The 18521-nt window shown below is 39.7% G+C and overlaps 1 protein-coding gene across 7 annotated transcripts in view; it reads right to left on the bottom strand.

Annotated features, from left to right (window-relative positions):
- Positions 1 to 18521, bottom strand: part of dlg3 (discs, large homolog 3 (Drosophila)) — a 389240-nt gene that overhangs the window by 224560 nt on the left and 146159 nt on the right. The window contains exon 1 of one of the 7 annotated variants that reach the window (XM_055643660.1): positions 14476 to 14885. The exons of the other annotated variants lie outside the window; for them this stretch is intronic. Within the exon in view, the coding sequence (XP_055499635.1) occupies positions 14476 to 14796 (321 nt within the window). The 5' untranslated portion in view covers positions 14797 to 14885. Of the gene's footprint in view, positions 1 to 14475; positions 14886 to 18521 lie in introns of those variants that run through there. 7 annotated transcript variants of the gene reach the window in all.

Here is an 18521-nt window from a genome sequence, read left to right as displayed (position 1 = left end):
TTTCCACAGCTCCAGCTTCCTCCCCACCTTGGCTATCCACTCCACCCAATTCTTGTCACACGCCTCAGCCCCCCCCGAACCAGATCCCCAGCACCTTCAAGAAGTCAGGTTTGATTGTGAAGGGGACGGAAGATCAGTCGGGCCAGTTGCCAAAGAGCTTGGCCTCGCTCTTCCTGCGGTTCACCCTGGCGCCCGTGGCCGACTCAAACTGGTCACAGATACTGATCAATCTGCGGACCGACCCTGGATCCGAGCAGAAGACGTCGACATCGTCCATGTACAGGGAGGTTTTCACCTGAGTGCCCCCACTGCCTGGCAATGTCACTCCGCTTATGCTCGCGTCCTTCCTGATGGACTCGGCAAAAGGTTCAATACAACAGACGAACAGGACAGGGGAGAGAGGGAAACCCTGCCTGACTCCAGACCTGACGGGGAAGCTATCTGATTCCCACCTATTGATTTGGACTGCACTACAGATATCGGTGTAGAGCAGTTTGATCCAATTTCTGATTCCCTCCCCAAATCCCATTTTGGAGAGCACGTCCCTCATGTACGTGTGCGATATCCTGTCGAAGGCCTTCTCCTGGTCCAAGCTGACTAGGCAGGGATCCACCTGTCTGTCCTGCACGGAGGCAATGGTATCTCTCTTTAAGTTCTTCAAGGAAACAAAGATATTGGACTGCAGAGAAACACTAGTGAAATGTCAAAAAGATTTGTAGTGGAGTTATGAATGTATACTCTGTACATAAAGTACTAGGGATTGTGAATGAAAACAAAACAAGTTATAACCTACTCATCTTCCTTATAATTCTCAAACTTCCCAACAACATGGGGTTTTGAGAATTCCCAAACAAAAGGTAATAGCTAAATATCTTCAAATGGATAGGAATTGGCTCTCAAATGTTCCCTAATGTGGTAAATGCAAATAACTAAGGTGGAAGAAGGGAAGTAACCAATAGGAACTTAAACTGCAGCTGCGGAAAAAAACCACATAACAGTGGATTTGTGTGAGTAAGACCAAGGGTAAAACAGTATCTATAGAAAGGTGTCTAATGCAACTTGCATCATAGTAGGCTGATGTTTAAATTCTCCTCCAAAAGAGGAGCATATGTAACCAAATACAGCTGGACCTGAGTATTGTCTGCAATTTAATTCATAGCAATACAATAATGATATCTATAGCTCTAGTGAGCCGGGTTCAATCTCTGGTGCCATCTGAAGTATGCACTTTCTCCCTGTGAACTCACCAGATGCTCCAATTTCCTCCCAAAACCCCCAAAATGTGAGGGCCAATTGGCCACTGTAAATTGCCATGAGAGTAGATCAGTAATAGAATCAGTGGCGAATTTATGAGAATTTAAAGAAAAAAGCTAAAGGGAAAATGAGTGGGGAATGGGATTGCTCTGTGAGCTGGCATAGACACGATGGGCAGTGGCTTCCTTCCATGTCGAAAGGAAATGTTAATATTACCTGAAGCGAAACAGGAAAGGACAATCAAATTGAAATCTTGTGGTGGATGAACGTGAGAGATAAAAAAAAAAAGAAATTGTTTACGCTGGCGAGGAATTGGAGTGCGGAGATGCACATGATAGGTATTCTATCCTGATAACTATTGATAAAGTGCCTCAGAAATGTAGTGTTTGTTGTTGCACATATGAAAAGCAGATGCTCTTAGCAAAGAATAGCAGGTATCATCTTATTTTTAACAACATACAGGGTTGATAAATATATGGAATGGATTTCTAAAGGAGGCATATAATGTCACTAAAAATCCTAAAAGCTGGATTGGAAAGATGACAAAGAAGACTAGCAACGAAGAGGTCAGTTCCCCTTTTAATGTGAGTCTTTTAACACTGAATTGGAAAGTGCTCATGCGCATTTATGATATTAAAAAATGGCTAATTCTAATGACTCTGTTAGTAATGCTGTCTGTCATTCAACCAACTGAAATGGTCAAGGATTTGTTGAATCTGTTGCCCCAATCATTAAAATGCATACCTTTTGAAGCAAGAGGATAAGGTAAGATTCACTAACCAACCCTTATTTGAGGTCTGTTTTTTAATATGTGAAAAATTATTGTTTTAAACTTAACTCAGTTTCAATATGTTTTCCATGAAATTTCTAAATTCATGGTGACAGGATTATTCAGTGTTTACCATTTATCTTACTTTTTTTGCTACCTGAATCTCTTAATATTGCATTTTAAGTTTCAAAACTGCTTGGGAAGCACCTTCTATTCATGGTTTATTTTGTTTGAAACCTCTGATGAGATTATTAACTCATAATCCTTCTGGGATATACATACCTCCCAGGACATTGATTAATGTCTGTTACTAGGAAGTAACACATCAGGTGCATAAACTGTGATTCAAAATGTAAGCAATTCAGCAATGTCATGCATTCAAGTATCAACGCTTCTCGTGCATGCCGATCAACATTATTCTTTACAATATGCACAGCTGGATTTCAAGGGGAGAGTAGTCTGTTTGTTTTTAATATCATTTTCAGTGTGCAGTCTCCGAGTCAAATGCATATGAAATACCTCAAGTGAAATCACAGCTGTTTTTTTTTCGATACAGGAAGTTGTCTCAAAATGTTTTTAACTTAAGAATGAAACAAATGCTAATACACTTTAAATAGTAAGACTTTAAAAGGAGCAAAAGTAGGCTATAGCAAAATAAACATAATTCTACTTTTTGTATTCAGAGGCTGAGGTAATAAAATAATGTAAAAACAATGAACTGCACATGCTGGCTTACTAAGGAAAGACATAAAATGCTGGAGTAACTCAGCAGGCCAGGAGAAAATGGAAAGGTGATATTTCAGATCAGAACCCTACTTCAAACTGTAACAAAGTAATAATGAACTTGTACAAAATTCTGATCATTTTCAAATATTGTGCCTGGTTTTGTTAACTCTAATATATGATATTCAGGAAAAGAATATCATATATAGAATATTAATGGGAACAAAGGATTACAGTTATGAAATGAGATAACATTTAGAGCTTTATTCATTGAAACTGAAGAGACTAAGACATGATCTGATTATGGTCTTATCATGGTAAACAAAAATTTCATACTAAATAATAATTAGTTTGAACAGTTGTAAGAAGAGGAGGCCTCCTCATACATAACATACTTCACACTTCATGCAGTTCATACATAAAATATGAAAATACTTTTCATTTAGGACCTTTACTGAGTACCTTTTTTAAGGTACCCAATAAAGGCCCAAAATGAAAAGTAACAAAGCACAAACAAAACATGCTGTTATAAGTTGAAAGGTTCCTTCCCAAAACATTTCCTGTCCATGTTCTCCAGAGATGATGCCTGACCAGTTGAGTTGTTCCAGCACTTGGTTTCTTTTTTTACACTCTTAGCATCTTCACTAAACACATTGTTCAAGCAGAATCTATAAATTCCATTCAACAGTTTTGGTGTTCAAGAAATCATAAAAGAACTGTACAATTGCACGTTCATTTTTTTCCTCACAAAAACAAGCTAACTTTTAATGAAGAAATATTGAAGAATTATTATCACAAATTGCGTACTCAGTTATTGAGTATTTTATGACTTTGCAGTACATTGTCGATAAAGCAAACCCCAAGGACTTTGTGAACAATCTTGTCTGATAAAAACAGGAAACACAGATGAACAGACTAAGAACCTCAAGGTTTTTTTCCTGAAAAAGGAGTACCTACTAATATATCAGATGGTTAAAGAAGGAACTGCAGATGCTGGAAAATCGAAGGTAGACAAAAGTGCTGGAGAAACTCAGCGGGTGCAGCAGCATCTATGGAGCGAAGGAAATAGGCAACGTTTTCGGCCGAAACATCAGATGGCTTGATTGTGCGTAATTAGTGGGTCTGCCTCTTCAATGCTTATCTGCAAATATTGTGCAGTTAAATCCCACTGTGCTGGGAGCACCAATTAATAGAAATATACATAAGTTATCATTGTCATTTGACCCTGACTGTTAATATAGTTGTTACTGATATGGGCAAAGTAGGTAGGGGATACTAACACCTCACCTTAACAACCGAGGCAATAGTCCATTACCTAGAAGGGCCATGTTGATCAAGTTTCACATTATATATAAAGTTAATGTGAGTTCAAGCTTAACTGTTCTGTCAGGTAGCAGCACCAAAGGAGTTTTGTATGGACCATCTGCCAGGTAAATTGTTAACCACTGCTATGTCTGCTTGTTTAGTTGAATGTAAAATATCTTACAGAATAATTGGAATAAAACCAGGGGATTTTTCCTGGTCTATGTAGCAACATTTATCCAAAACTCAAAATAACCTAAGGGTGGCATAGTACTGCAGTCGTAGAGCTGTTGCCTCACAGCGCTTGAAAAATAGGTTTGATCCTGATCTCAGGTGCTGTCTGTGCAGGGTTTGTACGCTCTTCCTGTGACCATGTGGGTTTTCTCCGGATGATCTGGCTTCCTCCCACATCCCAAAGACGTGAGGGTTTCATGTTTAATTGGCTTCTTTAAATTGCCCCTAATGTGTAGGAAGTGGGATAACCTTTATCATGTTCATGTTAGAATGTGTTTTGGGTGATCTGTTGCTTTTTATTTGTATGGCTGACTTGGCAAATGAAATTCCTCGTATGTTGCAAAATATACTTGGTAAATAAAGTACTATTCTGATTCAGATTCTGATTCTGTTTCTATTCTGATCTTATATATATGTGTGATCAATGGTCAGCTTGGGCTTGGTGGGCTGAAGGGCCTGTTTACATGTTGTATCTCTGAACTTAATTAACTAATATAGATATCTGGTTGTGGATTGTCCAATGTGTTTTCTGCATTAAAACAGTGACCGCATATCAAATATTAACTGGCTGTGATTCACTTTGAGACATCTACAAGAGCTGGAAGCACCATATAAATGGAAGATCTGCATTTCTTTAAAAATCCTTTTCTTTGTAAGCACTTAAATTGTTAAGTATCTAATTAGTGTAAGATTGCACAAAGGTGTAATGAGTAAATATTCACCGCATAACAAAAGACATTCAAAAGCGCCTGAAGGCATTTCAAATATAAATGCTGGAAATACAAGTTAATTACACAGTTGTCTTATAAGGAAGGCAAGGAGGTTAAACAGACTGTCCTATAGTTTACAAAGGGGGTATGACAGATGCTACAATGGATCTGGTGCTGTGAGTCCTTGTTGTGAAATGGAAGAATCGTGCAAAATTGAAGGGGAACCATGCTGGGTGTCCTGGTAAAACTGGAGAAACATAGCTAACATAAGCTGAGGTGCAAGCATGCAGACAGTCAGTAGATCATGCAGCATCATGGGTAGAGAAAAATGCTTTGCCAAACAATTTCCAAAGTGAAATAGAATATGCAGACAATACAATGAATTTCTAACAATTTGTTTTCTTTTTTAGGCTGTATAGAAAACAAGTTATAATGCAAAACACAAAGTACTGGAAGAACTCAGTGGGCCAGCAGGACCTGAAGAAGGAATGGATAAGGGACCCTTCTTCAGTCTGAAACATTGTATGTCCATTCCCATCACACATGCTACCTGACCCATTCAGTTCTTCCAGCACTTTGTGATTTGTTCAAAATTCCAGCATCTGTAGCTTCTTGTGTCTCTAAGTTATTATTATTATAATTAACAATAATAAATACTAATTAATAATCACATGGGACTACAAATGGTATAAAACCTCATTTTAATATGTTGCCAGGACAAGACACTGAATTTATTGATTCCTGTAGCTGATCCTGTCACCCACTTCAGATTTAAAGAATTCTTTGGTCCTGTATGCAGAGTGGAGCTGCTGTTCATCATCTACTAACCTGTGGCTGAGTCTGAATAAATTACTTATTCATCACTCAACTGTATTGTGTTGCATCCAACTCTTCTCTGGGGAAAAGGAACAGGCTGATCCACATGGCACGGTTACAGCTGTCTCTCAGAGAATTATTGGCTTCTAATTCACTGCCAGGATCTTATTGCATTGGTGTGAATTCTTGTTACTTTATAGATGCTCAATCACTCGATGTCCAAGTTTCAGTTCTAACTCTTTTGTGGTGACATCCAGTCACTGCATTATGAGAAATTCAGGTCTCTCTTCTACAATATCCATGGATTTTGTGGTGAGGAGTTCATACTTAACTTAAATGCATGTTAAACATTTTAGGTCATACTCAATTACATAGTTAAAATGTGTCATCCATCAGGTGGTGGCAGTCCCTGTAACACAGGTACATATGCATTGTTGCATTTGTTTTCCTTTGGTGTCAAAGGAATTTGACATACAAGCATTTGTCTACTCATTCTCTGGAGATGGGCATCAGTGACAAAGTGATATTTGTTGCCTTTCCCAATTGCAGAGGATGGATTCATAGATCTCTCCCTTGAACTGCAGCAGTCCATGTGGCAAAGGTTCTCCCAGAACCTGTCTAGGGTTATAAAAGTGATGTAAAAAATAGCAAGACAATTCCAAGCTAGTGCGGTACAAGGAGCATAGATGTGATGACTGAGCCATGCACCAGCTCTCTTGTCCTGGTTGCTGGGTTTGTGAGTTTGGAGAGTACTGCTGTAAAAGTCTTGGCTATTTGCTACAGTGCATCCATAGGCAATGGGTTGGTATGGAACTGAACAGTTTCACTCATACAGGCAAGTGGTCAGTGTTCCATCATAGTACTGAACTGTACCTTGCAGGCCATATAAAGACTTTGGGATGTCCTGTGTTGAACCACCTATATCACATATCTGTCTTTCAACTTGCTCTATTCCCCATGATATTTATTCTGATGGTCCAAGCTCAGCTTCTGGTTAATAGTAATCCCTGAAATGTTGCTGGTGGGTGATTTGGCTATTGTAAAAGCATTTGAACATGTAAGAAAACAGAAACATAGAAAATAGGTGCAGGAGTAGGCCATTCGGCCCTTTGAGCCTGCACCGCCATTCAATATGATCATGGCTGATCATCACCAAAAGTGGATAGTCTATCTCCTATTGGAAAAGTTATTTGCCTGACACTTATCTAGTGTGGCGGTTATTTCTTCATTAATCAGCCAAGCCTGGATTTTTTCTGGAGCGTCAACAGTCATTGGAACAACAAGTTGAGCTGAGGACAACTGCAATTATTAACAAACTGTACTACAAATGATTTTATAATGAGGTCAAAGGTTGTTGGGCTGAGGACTTTGGATGAAGAATGTCCTGTTGCCTTTCTTGAGGATTGAGATGAATGGTCCACACCAACCACATCCAATAGGGAGTTTTCCTGCATTTTTATAACATTGCTCTGACTAGGTTTGTTGGTTCCATTGTTGCTTTATTGTTAACTTGATGTTAAGGGTAGCTACTCTTATACCCTCACACTCAGTACTCACATGTGAACCAAAGTTTTAATGAAGTCTAGCATCACTGTCTTGACAGGAACCAAACGATGGATTAGTGTAAACAGTAAAGGTTAATAAATGCTACCATGGTAGCAATTTGTCAAATCCTGTAAGCACCTTCCTATGTACTTTTCTTAACAAAGGGTTAAGGTTGCATAATGTAATTTGTTCTTGGTAGGAAGATGCATTATTTCTATGGATCAAGAGTACCAGATAATTTTATTTCCCCAGCTTGAGCATCAACTGGACTGTCGGAAATAGAAACATAGAAAATAGGCGCAGGAGTAGGATATTCGGCCCTTCGAGCCTGCACCGCCATTCAATATGATCATGGCTGATCATCCAACTCAGTATCCTGTACCTGCTTTCAAGTCAAGTCAAGTCAAGTCAAGTCAAGTCAAGTTTATTTGTCACATACACATACGAGATGTGCAGTGAAATGAAAGTGGCAATGCTCGCGGAACAACAAAACATCCAAACAAATTATAAACACAATCATAACACACATATTATTTTACATAATAAATAATAGAAGGAAAAACGTTCTGTACAGTTAGTCCCTGGTGAGAAAGGCGTTTACAGTCCGAATTGCCTCTGGGAAGAAACTCCTTCTCAACCTCTCCGTTCTCACCGCATGGCAACGGAGGCGTTTGCCTGACCGTAGCGGCTGGAACAGTCCGTTGCAGGGGTGGAAGAGGTCTCTCATGATTTTGTTTGCTCTGGAGTTGCACCTCCTGTTGTATAGTTCCTGCAGGGGGGTGAGTGAAGTTCCCATAGTGCGTTCGGCCGAACGCACTATGCGTTCTCTCCATATCATCTGATCCCTTTAGCCACAAAGGCCACATTTAACTCCCTCTTAAATATAGCCAATAAACTGGCCTCGACTACATTCTGTGGCAGAGAATTCCAGAGATTCACCACTCTCTGTGTAAAAGATATTTTTCTCATCTCAGTCCTAAAAGATTTCCCCTTCCTTAAACTTTGACCCCTTGTTCTGGACTCCCCCAGCATCGGGAACAATCTTCCTGCATCTAGCCTGTCCAACCCCTTAAGAATTTTGTAAGTTTCTATAAGATCCCCCCTCAATCTTCTAAATTCTAGCGAGTACAAACCAAATGAAGCACACATATGTGTGACCGGACAAGTGTGCCATATATTGTCCTTCCGCTGACTGGTTAGCACGCAACCAAATCTTTTCACTGTATCTCGGTAGACATGACAATAAACTAAACTAAAACTAGACTGAACAATTGTGGAGATAAAGGAAAATAAGAAAAGAGGAATTGGGAGGAATGGGATAGCTCACCTGGAAGTGGCCATGGACCAGGTAAACTGAATGGCCTCCTTCTTCTGTGTGATGATGAATGTATATACATATATCACTGTAGGATATGTGGTCTAGAACCACTTTTATTCTTCGATCACTTTTGGCCAGTCCTGGTTCAACGGGAAGTACATAACTGTTCGCAGGAAGCAACAGTTAATCTGGAGAAGCTGCAAAAGAGGATTACTTGGATACTGGACTGTGAAATCAACAACAGTCTCTGTGGGATAGTTCCCAGATCCCAGCTACATTATCCTCAGTCCTGTAAGCCAGCAGCCAATCTGTGTAATGGATTTTACTATTTCAAATCTTTAGGGATCCAGTCCACTAAGCACTTGGGAAACTGATGTGGGCCTGTTGTTGGGAGGATTTTCTCGGGCAATACCATTATAAATGCAAATACACACAATAATTGTGGAATACAGGTAGTTCAAAGCATGGAGAGAAAATTATCCTTTGTAAACACAATGCACATAGTAAGTCTGCCTTCATTGGGCATCCACAAATGTACAATGTTTAATTGTTCTGAAAAGGAGGAGGTGTGAGAGCTCAGATTGTACCTCTGACAGCCTCAGCTACTGCAGCGATAAGGAAGCACTGACCAATATTGCAGCCAATATTCATAGCAATTTGGTTAGGTTATCTACTAGAGCGTAAAGAAGTGTTTGACTAATTTTCCAACATGCCGCACATTTGCCGCAATGGTACCATTGACTATCAGAGGGGACTGTGTAGAGAGGGTGGCGGATTTCCGCTTCCTGGGAATCCATATTGAGGAGGACCTGACGTGGAGCGTGAACACCACTGCGCTGCTGAAAAAGGTCCAGCAGAGACTGCACTTCCTGAGGGTGCTCAGGAAGAACAACATCACTCAGAGACTGCTGCTGTCCTTTTTTCGGTGCTCCATTGAGAGCATACTAACATACTGTGTATGCGTGTGGTACACCAGCTGCACACAGGCTCAGAGGAAAGCGCTCCAGAGGGCCAGCTACAACGCAGTCCTGTTGTCGGCTGCCCCTCTGTACCTTGGAGGACTTACACTATTCCCGCTCAAATCTTTAAAAATCCAGAATATCATAAAGGACATTTGGGAAACCCCTGACACTCCCTGTTTGAACTGTTGCCGTCAGGCAGACGGTACAGATCTACAAGGACAAGGACGAACAGACTAAAAAACAGTTTTTACCCCACGGCTATAAAAGCACTAAATGTAGCCGCCAAGGAACGCAGGGGCGATACAGACTAAGGGACTGTGGTAACTGTGAAATCAACAGAAGGATGGAGGGTTGGGTGTGTATGCGTGCTTTGTTCGTGATATTTATTTAGTTGTTTATCTTTATTATTTTACCGTGTATGTATCGTTAGCTTTTAGAAATGTTTGAATGCTGCACTGACTGGCTGACATTTTAAATTTCGTTGTACATGGTCCATGTTACAATGACAATAAAGAAACTATTCTATTCTATTCCGCACATTTAGCTATTAACCTTTTTCAATTCTGAGTGAGAACGTTTCTACATAGACATTTCTGTGCAGCACTGAGGGAGATCTGCATTGCATGAGATGCTGTCTATCAAAACAAATTGTTAAAACCAGGCCATGTCTGATGACTGTTCAGATGCATATAAAATATCCCATAATATCCCATAGCTTCCAGGGCAGCTATCCATTCCTCCTGTTTCCCCTCTCCTTATTTTCCTTTATCTCTACAACTTATTCTCTTTCACAAAGTCCATCATCTCCCGTTTGATTTTTTTTTGTAACTAACCTCACACCAAGCACCAATTTAGTGTAGCCAATTATCCTATCAGTGCGTCATTGGGCAGTGGGAGGAAACTGGAGCAAACCGACTCAGTCATCAAGAAATGCAAACTCAACACAGGCAGCATCTAAGGTCAGGATCCAACGTGGGTCCCCAGAGCTGTGACATACCAAACGCTAAATGCTATGCCACTGTACTTCTCTATTTACAATAAGAGTATTTGGTGAATAACAGGTTCTCCTAGAGAACCAACCAACCTCTATTCCGCAATCAATACTACCAAATTAAAATATGGCCATTTGTTTCAAGTGCTGTGTGTAAACTAGCTGCAGTGTTTCACAGTATAAGGAACTACATGCCAAAATGGTTTAGAGTTTCAACCACAGACAGACTTCTGACCTCCGTATTATTGTCTGTCGCTGGGTTTTGCCAAGAAGCCTTTGAACATCCTTATGTATGTGTAAATGTAGATGAAAAATGAATAAACTTTATTACTGCTACCAGCATTTTCAACCCCGCAATTTAATTTTAACGTCCCCATCAAATGTTATTAACGTACGTTATCGCATGGTGGTAAAATATTGTTGTTCATTTTACGTTAAATGTGTGATGTAGCAAAATAAATGCATTAAATTCCACTTCTGAAATTAATAAGTAATATGAAGCATAGTTCAACATGCATATATAATACTCCTCCGTATCATACATTTAGTTCATAATCTATAAAATACATTTTGGAAGACAAGGAACAGCAGATGCTGGTTTACACAAAAATACACAAATATTGAAGTAACTCAGTGGGTCAGGCAGCATCTCTAGAGAAAATACATTTTTGATCCCCGTTTCATGACTTAGACAAGCACTATTTTAAGGTTTGTGGAAGAAGATTCAATAATAAATGTTGCAAGAACATTGGATAAATATTCAAAAAGAAAGTTGGCTGGACAGTGGTGGAAGCAAGGAGTGGGAGAAATTGAAAGAGCAGGCACAGAAGATACTATGGGATCAATAATTCCATGAACTTAACACCAAGCAAGATTTACTCAGAAGCCTAACTTGAGAAATTTTGTGTGAGGAATTCATCTCTTTCTGCTGATGCTGAATGTAAGCATTAGCATCTGCCAATGATTTGAGCCACCTCCTCATACTGAGTTCCTATGAAACTATATGCTTAAACTTTAGCAAAACTGGCAGCTTATAAAGGGCTGGCCCACTTGGCAATTTTTTCGGCGACTGCCAGCATCATTGACTGACGTATCAGGTCACCGAAAAGTACGTGGCGTGATGATGTATGGCGCGGCGGTGACGCGGCGTGATGACGTATGACGCGCGTTGTTTTTTCAAGTGTCGCACCATTTTCTTTGTCGCCGCTTGATTTTGAAATGTTCAAAATCTTTTGGTGACACTGATATGACACCGGCAGTCACCGAAAATATCACCAAGTGGGACAGGCCCTTCAAGGTTTACTCAGGATCTCCTTCCCACGTTTAGTTAGAATGTACCAGGACAAGGGGTCGCAGCTTAAGGATAAAGGGGAAATCCTTTAAAACCGAGATGAGAAGAACTTTTTTCACCCAGAGAGTGGTGAATCTCTGGAACTCTCTGCCACAGAGGGTAGTTGAGGCCAGTTCATGGCTATATTTAAGAGGGAGTTAGATCTGGCCCTTGTGGCTAAGGGTATCAGAGGGTATGGAGAGAAGGCAGGTACAGGATACTGAGTTGGATGATCAGCCATGATCATATTGAATGGCGGTGTCGAAGGGCCGAATGGCCTACTCCTGCACCTAATTTCTATGTTTCTATGTAGAGATACAACATGGAAACAGGCCGTTAAGCCTACTGTGGCCATGCCAACCATCAGTTATATGTTCACACTAGTTCTCTGTTATCTCACTTCTTCATCCACTTCCTACTCACTAGGGACAATTTACAGTGGCCAATTAACCCACAATCCTGTTTGTCTTTGGGATGTGGGAGGAAACCAGAGCACTCGGAAGAAACCCATGTGGTCATAGGGAGAAATGCAAACTCCACACAGACAGTACCCAAGGTCAGGATCAAACCTGGATCTCTGGCGCTGTGAGGCAGCAGCTCTATCTGCCGCATAATGTGTCATCCCCTTGTATTGATTAAAGGAGTGACATGTCCAGTATTCTTCAGATGGGGCTCCATTTGTTGAATGCTTTAAATTTCATGACTTGCAATAAACACATCAAGGAAATTTGCAAACTAGGGACATTTATGTTTACTTGATTCATGTATTACATTAAATACAAGGAGGTTTCCAGATCAACTTTGCCCTTAAACTGATTACTCAGTCACCTAAAATGTAAGCAGAAAATACTGGAAATGCTCAGCAGGTCAGGTCAGGCAGTATAGGCAAAGAAACAAAATTAATATTTCAGGTCCAAGATCTTTCATCAGAATAACCATATAACCATATAACAATTACAGCACGGAAACAGGCCATCTCGGCCCTACAAGTCAGTGCTGAACAACTTTTTTCCCTTAGTCCCACATGCCTGCACTCATACCATAACCCTCCATTCCCTTCTCATCCATATGCCTATCCAATTTATTTTTAAATGATACCAACGAACCTGCCTCCACCACTTCCACTGGAAGCTCATTCCACACCGCTACCACTCTCTGAAATCATGAAAAAAAATGGAAATCAAACACTTGAATTATTTAAAGATGTAATCTCAGTAGCTTTGCTTTGCTATTTGTTCACCTCGGTGCTGTTTCAGCAGAATGGTACAGATTGCTGCAAGTCACCAGATCCTGGAAATATAGCAAAAGGCTTACTTTCCATAAACAGTGCAATTTAGCCAGCAGAGAGTTAATGTTTATTAATAGCAGTCTCCATTTTGGATCTGACATGGTCATCTGTGAGAGACCACTCAATGAGTTAAGGTTTGGTTTCTGTGTGTGCATGATGTGCTCAGCAGTGACGTCATACTCATCACAGATGAGCGACTCCATGTCTCACATCAGCGCTATGTCGTCTCTTTATTTTTTAAAGAACTCAGGATGCTGCGTAATTATTTTTTTTAATGTGGGGAGCGCTGAAATGCACAGAGTGAATAATAGAAAAGGTCAAATTGCTTTTTGTGCATTGAACATGTATGACATTATTGAACTCTAATCAGCAGCAGCAGCAGCAGCAGCTCTCTAAACCAGAATGCTGATTAACCACTGCTTCGTTCCCCACTCTCTGCTGGATGGTGCAGCCCTGCACAAACACTTCACTTGATGTAAGTCTAATATAATCAGCAGTGTTGGTTGTTTGGGGGAGGGGGACTGGAACAACACCCAAAGCATGTAGTCTATTCTGATAAAAATAATGAAGCATCAGATGTATCCTAAATATTAATAAAACAACAACATAATAATTTACTGAAATTACAGCAAAAAAAAAAAAATCTCTGCTCAGAATTATTTTGCAATAAATTCAACAGGCTACAAATAAACACTGCAACATGTTTTGAATAAAAACCCAGTGTATCCTTGTAGCAGCCCCAATGAAAATGTTTTTAGGCACTTGCTGTTAATAGATCCTATTCATATAGCATTGTGAATAATTTTCCAGTCTCCATTTTATTTTGTACTCCATAGAGTTTACTATATCTTGTTTATTACACTTATTCAGATTAGATTCTGGAAAAAACTCAAGATGCGGTTCGAATTTTCCCTAAAACATCAATGAACCATACAGATTGTTTGTATTGAAATGGCAAATGAGAATACAAAAGAAGATGAAACTACAGCACCTTAGTGATTTACAGTCAGATTCTGCATACCATTGCAGCATCTACATAATAAAAATCCAACTTAATCATTCATTGCAAACATTCACGTCTGGCATGTACCTAGTGGAGGGATATATCACAGATTGTATCATAAAAACCATTCAAGCAGATAAATGCACCAAACCCTAGTGCTGCAGCGAACAGCAGCCCTCAGCCTACAGATCTCAAAAGGGTTTGAAAGAACATAATATCACTTTCCATACCTGTTCATACCAGTCACGTGTAGAACAAGTACACTCCGGCCACCATCCCCCACTGTTGCCATTCACCTTAGGTACGCTCTTATTTTGGCTTTTAATCGGCCCGCTGTCACGGGAGGTTGGGATGAGCTTGGATTTATTCCTGCCGGCAGCTCCTGTTGAAGATGGCAGTGTCTGGGAACTGAAGCCTCCATATCCATACGGTTCGTGCTGCCATTCAGTGTAATTCTGTGGTTCCATACGTCGGAGTGCTGCCATCCTGGTTGCCTCATAGCACTCTGGGCACTTGCAGCAGTGATGGTTCTTGTGCAGATTAGCTTTCATGACTGACACTATCGTTCAAATCAAATTTTATTATTTTCCACCTTGGCGTCGAAAGGAAACAAAAAAATCAAATGCTTTCTTTTTATTTTCAATCCGGAAGAAAATAGTCCCTCTTCTTTGTCCCTTCTTCTTTCTGCTTCTTGCTGTTAATGGCAGACCTTGTCAGCGGAGGCGAAAGCTGGAACTGCAGAGCGCTCGATGTTGGCAAGTGTAAGACTTGAGGATGCGAGCATCCCTCCAGCAACCTTTTCTCAGGCAGCACCAATCAATGCGCAGCACAGGATATCATTCAGATACCCAGCTCTGTCAGTAGCAGCAGCATCCACAGTCTGCATTACTTCAGTGCATCCTGCTGTTAGAAACCCAGCAAAATTACTCTGCGAAATTTCAGCACCAACATTAAGCTGCATTATCATGACGACTCTGGGGACTGCAACTGTTGCCCGAGTCTCGTGGTTGCCATGACAAGCCATCTGCACTGGTGAATGTGTTGTGATGGGTAACTCGGGACTTGATTAGTAAATCCTAGCCACTCAGCATCAGGACCTTTTAACTGCTTGCTACAGCTATTGTAATGGTATGACAGATGAAGGGAGAGAGCGAGGTCTAATTTGAACCAAAATGACAAAAATCTCTCCGCAGACTAATTCTCAAAAGGTAGAAATCTTGAATTGTTCCTTGAGTTCTCATGTGTGAGCCTTCAATTGCCCGGCTACGCTCATTTTATTCAGAAACGTCACATTTGCTTTTTTATAGATCTCTTTTTTTTAATTACTAGGTAACCAGTTGCCAATGGATTTCACTAAACATGACATGTCTGTTAAATGCACAAAGGGAGTAATTTTGTCTGTTCACTAGGTTGAAACAGGTGATATATAACAAACAGCTCATTTTATATCAGTCCCGGTGTTTTTTTCCATTGACTTCAGCGGGAGTAAAAATTGGTAAAGATATTGTGGTTTGCTGATTTGCCATCACTTGTTTTCGTAACTCAAGATTACTCAATATTTTCTAAGCAAACCTATAGAGCAGCACTTAGATATATTTTGAGGTTTTGTAGCAGCTAATACAGACAGTGCACAATTAATCCAGCATTAGAATGAAAATCAAGACACTGTTTATGCTTCATCATTTACATCTTTACTAGGCTGTTTCTTAAAAATAAATTAAATAAAAATAACAACCCTCATTATTACCATAAATGTTTTAATTAATAAATGCTAAAATCTTCCAAGGATGACTATATAATTTGATATCAGCAATATTTTCATCGTCTCTGTGGAGTGCGTGAAAATTATATTTAAACCGCACTTAGGTTGGCTGTTATACATCTTAGTTTTCCATGTTAAGAAATGACATTGATGAGAACTTGTTATGGTTGCTTGTTTAATATTCACCATGGGAGAATATTTATCAGAATAATATTGCATGTTTCATGATTCAAAATATAATGTTATCTACATCAGTAGAAAGTACCTGCTTCAAATTGATCGAATAGACTCAGACAATCATATATGGTGTACAGGATTGGCAACTGACAAGTTAAGGAGAATAGTATGACTGGCGAGGAATTAAGAAGACATCTGATTTTCAGATTAGCACTGATACTAATAATTTGCCCTCTGAAATAACTGAGCAAGCTAATTTGTTTCAAGGGCAATTTGGGATGGGCAATAAATTCTGCCCTACCCAGCAATGCTTATCAACTCTGAACAAATTAATAAATTGCAAGGTCCAAATAAATTGCGATGACCAAATAATTCTGTAGCCAATGTATAAAAATGTTAATAAATGCTTTCATTAACAGCTCAACATTGCTCAAAATAGTTACTTTAAAAAGGTGAATAAGGCCTTCATGTGGCACAGGTTATATGAATTGGCAACAATGTGGCAGAAGATATTAAAAAAATGGAAAAATGTAAGGCCATCTTGGTTAGTTGAAAAAGAATAGAGAAGTGAAGTATTTTATAAATGAATGAATAGATGAATTAGGAGCAGTAATGGGCCACTCAACCTCTCTAGCCTGCTTCACCAAATATTGAGATAATTCCTGATGCAATTGTGAATTCAACTCCACAATTCCATCTACCTGCAGCAACTTGCCATGCCCATGCTCATCAGCCATCTGAGAGAGAAACAAAGACTGCCTCATACAATTTTAAATGGGTGACATCGTCTCACACAATTAAACTTAGATATGGATTCTTGTAAGTGGAATCATCATGTCCACATTCAACCTGTCAAGTCCCCCAGCTTCTTATTGGTTTCAATCAAGTCCCTTCCGAAATCCGAAGATAGACGCAAAAAGCTGGAGTAACTCAGCGGGCCAAGCAGCATCTCTGGAGAGAAGGAATTGGTGATGTTTCGGGTCAAGACCCTTCTTCAGAAACTTCTTCTTCAACCTGAAACGTCATCCATTCCTTCTCTCCAGAGATGCTGCCTGTCCTGCTGAGTTACTCCAGCTTTTTGTGTCTATCTTCAGTTTAAACCAGCATCTGCAGTTCCTTCTTACACCCTTCCGAAATCCAGCAGGTACAAGAATAGTCCATCCAACCTGTAGGCCAATCTGCCCTTTCCAGATATTAGTCCAGTAAACCTGCTTTGAACTGCTTCCAATGCATCAATATTCTTCCTTAAATAAGAGACAATCCCTGTGCATAGTATTTCAGATGTAGTTGCACATAAACTCTGTATAATTGAATCATGTTTGCATTCTATTACCCCGGCAACAAACAATAACATTCGGTTAGCTTCTGTAATTATTTGCTGGATGTGCATACTAGCCTTTTACAAATGATATTCTTGGACACCCAGATCCCTCTGTACCTCAGTCTTCTCCATCCCCTCATCGTTTAGTATCATGTTAGAGCTCAGAGCGGATTTTTTCATCCAAAGATTTTTTTTAAATGCTATTGGAATGGATAATTAAAAATGGATTGAAGACGCCATTATACGTTTCCATAAAGAGAGTGAATGGTAAAGAGAGGCTGAGTAGTTGAGTAGATCCATAAAAGGCTTTTCCGGTCTAAATTTTCTTCCTGTTACTGAAAATTCTAATGTTCTTATGTAAGTATATCTAAATTGAATAATTGTCCGTTGCTATGGCAACTTTTCAGGCCTGCCATGGAAGGTAGCATATTAATATGCATTTAGAGATGTTTGTAACCAGGACATGTGTCTCATAAAATTGTTTCAAGCAGAGATGCCTAGGTGTGAAATTGGACTGGGATAGCAATGGCAAGCCATGGGTCTACTTCAGATGAGGTTAAACTATGAAGGAATTCTGCATTTATGTGGATGATAAGAAATGAAAGACAAATTCCTTGGCAGGGTAATGGTGTCTGTTGTAGCTTTACTGATTGCTTCCTCTGCAGACTTTTTTAAATGACACTAAATGCTGGCTGCAGCCTTAACCTTCTGCAGTAGGCGTTCCACTCATTATATTCCAGAAGACTGACAGGCAGGCTGCACCTCTGGCTATTGTAGTTGATGAACCCTAGAATGAAGAGGGCCTACCTTATCTAATCAAATGCTTGTATGTCCTAATTTTATACATAGGAGGAGGGTGTCTTTACTCAAGCCATATTCCTGCAGTTTTAGAAATAATTGTCTCAAATGTTCATTATGGTAACATTCTCCCTATTTATTCAAATATATTTACATATGTTTAGAAAATCAACCAGGTGAAACCTTCATGAAATACATATTATGACCAAGAAATTCTA

The sequence above is a fragment of the Leucoraja erinacea genome, chromosome 12, assembly GCF_028641065.1.
Source record: "Leucoraja erinacea ecotype New England chromosome 12, Leri_hhj_1, whole genome shotgun sequence".
NCBI classification, from domain to species: Eukaryota; Metazoa; Chordata; class Chondrichthyes; order Rajiformes; family Rajidae; genus Leucoraja; species Leucoraja erinaceus.
This window is presented reverse-complemented; position numbering and strand designations above follow the sequence as displayed.